The 6,563-nt window shown below is 30.0% G+C and overlaps 1 protein-coding gene across 1 annotated transcript in view; it reads right to left on the bottom strand.

Moving 5' to 3' along the window:
* LOC108755020 (protein glass-like) overlaps positions 1–5,641 on the bottom strand; it is a 7,827-nt gene extending 2,186 nt beyond the window's left edge. The window contains exons 1-4 of the mRNA XM_018497728.1: positions 5,569–5,641; positions 2,903–3,239; positions 1,933–2,223; positions 832–1,191 (exon numbers count right to left, since the gene is read on the bottom strand). Of these exons, the coding sequence (XP_018353230.1) occupies positions 832–1,191; positions 1,933–2,223; positions 2,903–3,239; positions 5,569–5,632 (1,052 nt within the window). The 5' untranslated portion in view covers positions 5,633–5,641. The remainder of the gene's footprint in view (positions 1–831; positions 1,192–1,932; positions 2,224–2,902; positions 3,240–5,568) is intronic.
* Positions 5,642–6,563: the final 922 nt, after the last annotated feature.

The raw sequence follows: 6,563 nt of genomic DNA, 5'->3' as shown, positions 1-6,563 counted from the left end.
TTTTATAATTATAGTAACTCATAATTAATTTATAGAATAAACATTTTTTTAAGTTTTTTTTTGTTTTATAGTATAATCTTTTGAATATATTAGGAAAAATACTGAAATTATAAATAATGAATGATAATAGTAAATAATAAAATTGAATAGTAATTGTACAATTACTATTAAAATATTATAGATTTTCGTTCGACACTTATGTGATTATATTGTATGTTTTGATCTATATAAGAGGACTGTAGTACATTCAATCTCCTTTTTTAGATACATAACATATCTAAAAATTATTTTGTATAATTTAAACTGTTTGAAATAATGTATGTTTTTAAATAAAAATAAATTTAATATTTTGATTATTTTCATGTGCATCTTATCTCTTAACCTCTTCAGACTGATTTTATTAGAACTAGATAAAAAAAATTTAATTTATGCGCATTTTAATAAATATTAATTTTTTTTTAAATTTTAACTATTTTTCTAATCTAAGTCATAAACACATATTATACAATCAGATCTCAGATGATGTTGATAGAATTAAATAATTTTAATGGATAATATCTTGAAATTTGATGTACATTATAATATTCGCAGAGTTTAAAGGGGTTAAACTAGATATATCAAAATAGAAAGAAAATATATAATATTCTTTATTACAATTTTATTATTATACTCTTACTAAAATAAATTTATTTTAAAAAAGAAAGATAAAATAAAACAGAACAAGATAAAATGGGATAAAATAAATTTTATCTCTTTCATCTTTCTCTTCTTTCTTTTAAATTTAGCAAATTCTTTGTATTTTTCTCATTGACAACATACGGAGGTACCGACCTGAATGGCTTCTCTCCAGAATGGGTGCGCAGGTGAGTTTTGAGAGTACTAGGTCTGGCATATGATTTGCCGCAAATTCTGCACAGATTGGGTCTGCCATTATCTTCGAGAGTGATGCCGCCCGCGGCTGGACCTGTGGTATTTACACAAATTGTGTGTTCACTCCCGAGTTGTACTCGGGCACCACTGTGATGTGACTGGGGGTGGGAATGGGGATGACCGATCAGACCGCTATTGGCCGGCGCGCCTTGATTCACCCTCGCCGTCGTTTGCGCCGCCACCTCCACCGGATTGCTGTACTGAGGGGCGGGACTTAGAAGAGGTTCCACGCCCCACGCTGACGAATAACTTTGTTCGTAGCTACAAAACATACATACAGAAATACAGACACGGATATCATACATACGTATAATTTGTTTCACGTATAGGTCTTACAACTAAAAGTCTACAGAGATAATGCATGTAATGTTCAACTACAATTAACAATATATCTATAATCGTCTTATCGAATTATTTTTATATGAAAACCTCGAATAAGAGGCCGTCAGCAGTTACCATGCTTAGGGAACTACATTAATAAAATGCTATACTTTTGTTTAGCTTTGCATAACTCGAAATGTGTACAGCTAAATAAATGTTAAGTAATCAAGAATATACTCGGTCATTGGAGTGTATATGTTCGTGTGATAATAGATATACTCCAATTTAAAAAGAATGAGGAAGTATAACTAAATGTTAAAATATACTTTAAAAATTTCGAAATTCTTAAAAGTAAACATGCGTTAGAATTAATGCCGGTTATTATATATTGGCATATTAGCGCCATATATAGTAATGGTGGCGTACTGAACAAATAATTCCGTAAATAATTATTCAGAATTCTATTATTTCTTTATCTAATAGCAGAGACATTAAGAAGGGCGCGATATATACCTATAAGAGTCGTAATACCACTTTTTCCTCTAATAATTAGAATAATTAGAATAAAATCAGTGATAATAAATATTAATAAGTAAATATTTTCAAGTTGATCTTTTAAAAATATTAATTATATAAAAATGTTGAAAGACATTTAGAAAAAGGAAAATAAAGGATTTTTACCCAGAATGCATATTCATGTTCATAGTCATGTTCATCGACACATTGACAGACATGGCGGCGGATGCAGAACCGTAGTGACTTGGACCTGGAACCGACGGGCCTAGATTTTGCACATAGTCCTGCGAGTAATGATGAGCTGCGGCGGAACCGGCGCCAGTAGTATAGTAGCCAGCCGTCGGACTTGCGGGATGTACTACCGCATGCTTCAGGGATAAAAGAACATCGGCAACGCCCTCGCCATTCGCGCCATTGTTCGTCCTTGGCACGCATTCACTACGTGAGCAGCCCCAGCTGAAAGAAGTCTTGAATTTTACAGATTCTATCGAATTGTCGAATTTATAAATCAATAAAAGCATAATGTAGAATAAACAAAAATTAAATTATATGTTAGGTGATTGTGTTCGGCGCGTAGTATAAAATACTAACAAATATATTTTAAAATTCCACATAGAAATATTATTGGGCACTAATTGTAAGATCTAGTCTAGTATATTTGGTGCTTCTTTATTTAATTGATTTAAATTATGTGTGTATGTGTTTAAAGTGTTCCAAACTTTTTGATACAATTTTTTAAGCAGGTAGAGCGGACTGACTGGAGTCGAAAAATCTTCTATTATTTTGCAATGTTTATTATAGTTAACGAGATATTAATTTCTAAAGATTTCCGAATAAGCAAGTAAAATAAGCGCATAAGACAACTTTAAGATATTTCAGAGTTTTTTAAATAAAATACCTTATATGTGCTTATTAACAAATTATATTTTTTTTAAATTAATTTAGATAAAAATTAAAAAAAAATTGTTAACGTATTAATTAAATAGAATTAAATATAAATCCAACACAGATTTCCAAGTATCATTTCAAGCATTAGGTAAATTTTGATAATATTCATATAATAAAAAAAAACAAAACTAATAAAAGGAGAGACAGATGAAGAGAAAAAAAGAAAAAAATAAAGTTGATAACCAACTTGTATGTTCCTGAGCATGGACTGAATAATCCTGGAGGCAAAGGGTCCAGGTCCAACGGGGGTAGAGAAAAACCTGCCATGTCGTCAACCCAAAAGCTACCACCGAATTCGCTCACGACCTGACTAGAAGTTGGAAATTGTTGGTTCTGGTCAACACCGATATTAGTTGGCGAACTCTGCAGGTCCTGCAAGCGCAGTGTGCCCTGCAGAGCAGCGCCAAGGGCAGCTGCCTCTTCGTTTTGATTATCAGTTGATAGAGCGTCGTCACCCGAAAGCACCCCTAATGATCCAGAACAGAAGCTAGATGAAATAGTTGCCTCGATGCTATCCACGGAACCTAAAGATTCAGGAAATGTATTGAATTGTCGAAGATACTTGTAGAATGATTTTTTTTCTTGATTTAATGTATTCGAAGCATTAAAGAAATTATAAGGTAAATGTTCAGAAGTTTACGAATTACGAAAAACCATGGTTTTTTTAGTAATTAACAGAACTAGTAATTATAAAAAAATATATACATTATTTATGAGAGGATGTATAGTTCTTGTAGGAAAAAACTTGAAATAATTATCCCAAGCAGAACAACAAGTCGAGATAACGTCAAAATGATAAAATGAATCGGAGATGATAAAATTAAAAAATGACTTTTAATGATTATTTTGGAGTCATTTTGACATTATTTTGATATTATAATGACTTGTTGTTCTGCTTGGGCTAATATATCTATACTAAAAATTTTAAATAATAATTCTATGCTGATTAAATATCGTTCATAATTATTACTTAAATTTTTCGCCTTAATAAATTAATGAGTTTGATATAAGGTGAGATCGTTCAAGAGTGCGCACTTTTTCTTTGAGGCTATGTAACTTGTACAAGGACCCAAATTCGTACAGTAAAGATGCTTTAAATTATTTCTTACACTTTAAACTAAAAATTTGTCAAGTATCAATTTAATATTATCATTTGCTTTTACAGGGGATTAATTCTACTAAGAAGGAAAAAATGTGAACTCCTGAGCAAATGTCTTCTCAAAAGAGTTTGCATTAGTTGGCACAAGAGTTCGTACTATGAAAAAAAAATGTGGTTTATTAGAAAAGTAATGTTAATTAAAGTAAAAATAATATTTATTTTTTATTAAACAGATATGTTTATAAGTACTTGAGTGTATTTTTGCATACAGAATTCACAGTAAGTAAGTTTTTGATCGATGATCGATTCCGGCGCAATCAACATGGGAGCTCTGTCACTAGATCCAATTTTCACCGGATTTAGAATTTGAATAGAGACCGTTAGAAAATATTATTCATGATCGGAGTCTGCTGTTCATGTGTAAACTTTTGAACTGTTCTCAAATGCGAACTCTTGAATCATCTCTCTCTCTCTCTCTCTCTCTCTCTCTCATGTCACTTTTTACTTTTAATATAACTATATAAAAATTATTATAGATATTAAGTAAATATATCACTAAATATGAAGCAAAGACATGCATGGATACAATATGAATAGTACAGATTCACAAAGCAATCATTTGATGTAGAAATCGATCAATTTATCCATGAAAAATATGGAAAAAAAATTGTCAAAATCATAAAATTTAAAATATCTTTTTTTATTGCTGCAACGATCACAACGATCTTTTATACACAGATTGGCAAACTAAAAAGACACATTCTGTGTAAATTACAGCTTTTACAATTTAATAGTTTTGTCATAAAGCTCAATGCGAACTCTTGAGCGATGTGCACTCTTGAACGGTTTTATTCTATTAAAAACGGAAATTTTACGAAGATTAAAGATCCCGGTAAATGTTCAGAAGTATTACTCCATCAACCACGGTTTTTTCAATAATTGTCAAAACAAATTATGAAAAGACATGTATACAATGTTTTGAGAGGGAACTTATGAGTGTCTCTGTTATAAATTAAATTAATTAAAGCAGAGAATATAAGTATTACAGATAAATTTTGAATCACGAATTATTCTCTCTGTTATAATTTAAACATTGTAATAAATCAATATAAAATATGTTATAATTAAAAAAACATTTATAGTTTTTAATATATTATTTTTTTATCATGATAGGAATGCATTAAGCGAATTTCATGCGATTATGATGATTTGTACATTAAAGTTTATAAAAGTTAGTCGGAATAATTTGATATTGGCAACTGTCTTACACGCCACACTCGCGATATTTTTTTTAGTATATAGACATTATTAATGAAATAACTGTTCATTAAAAACTGTTATAAAAAATATATAGTAATAATATTATACAAATTAGCTGTTTAATTTTGCACGAATTTCTTACAGTTTAAAAAATTAAGTATTTTGTAGAAATTGTCACATGTTTTTGTAGAAGTCACTAACACGTAATATTTAATTAGGAAACATTTATAAGAGAATTCCGGAAGTGAATTATTCTTATAAAATTGAACTGAAATATTTTTTTTAATTTGTCAAAAACTCAATAAATAGAAATCATTGTTCACATTTTTCGAACTATTATTGATTGAAAGACATGTTATAATTGTATATCCAGAAAATTTCACACTGTACAACTATCACCCGCGTTTTTGTTTTTATCTTTGCGATCATTTTCGTGCTTATCTTTGTGATTGTCTTTATGTTTGCCATGAGGTACAGAGAATTTCAGGCCTCACCTGTGCCGAGGGTATACGGCGACTCGGAGGTGTTAACCGCGTGATGATTCTGCAGAAACTCCATCTCTGTGAAATTCTCGACGGTGGCCTATCCCCCAGATGCACACCACTGCGCTTACCCACACCTCCTCTTTGCAACCCTCGTTTCCTCTCCCTATGGAAACGCGCTATAGTGCTGGTCCAGCCCTCTCTGGTCGTCCCGGTAACGGCGCGCAGCTTCAGCGCAAGCCGCCGCTCGCCATCGATGCTATTTTTTACGATACAAAGTAGATGTGAAAGTGATTAAATATTATTGTTTTGTTACATGCAAAATAAATTTTATTAAGCGTATTACGAAATGAATGAATTCATAGAGCGAAATAGTCGAAATTATGCATTTTCTATGGAAAAATAAGATACTTTGACTTTTTTGTTAAGTAGAGGAATATTTATTTTGTCATTGTAAAATCATTAGGAGAGTTTCGGATTATTAAATACATGGATAGAAAAATTAGAAAAAGTACAAATTATACGAAAAGGTGAGATTAAAATAATAAAGCTTTTATAATCTTTAAATTGTTTTAAAAATGTTAAATGAAAATTAAATTAAATATTTGTAGAAAGTTGAAGCATTTGCTGTTTTTTTATTGTATAACAATGAATGACTGATTAGTGATATGAGGATATTTCTTGATTGAAAATGTTTTATTATAGTTTTCTTATAACAAGAAAAAGAACCATGGATCGAACTAACAATGAAAATTATATATGTTCTAAAAGGAAATAAATTTAAAAAGGAAATAAGGAAAAGAAAAAATATAATTTTCTTGTTTCACACACAATATCTTATTTTTGTGTGAAAGAAATTTATAAGAATTATCTTTTAACTTTATAATTTAATTATATACTCAGAATAACACTTTTTGCAAAAATCTTATCAAAGATAAACATAATGAGTGTAAATTTTACAGGAAATGCAGTAACAGAGCAAATTATATATATATATATATATATAT

Source organism: Trachymyrmex septentrionalis, unplaced genomic scaffold, assembly GCF_001594115.1.
Source record: "Trachymyrmex septentrionalis isolate Tsep2-gDNA-1 unplaced genomic scaffold, Tsep1.0 scaffold83, whole genome shotgun sequence".
Lineage (NCBI taxonomy): Eukaryota > Metazoa > Arthropoda > Insecta > Hymenoptera > Formicidae > Trachymyrmex > Trachymyrmex septentrionalis.
The sequence above is the reverse complement of the archived record's forward strand: the minus strand, read 5'-3'. Positions and strand labels throughout refer to the sequence as shown.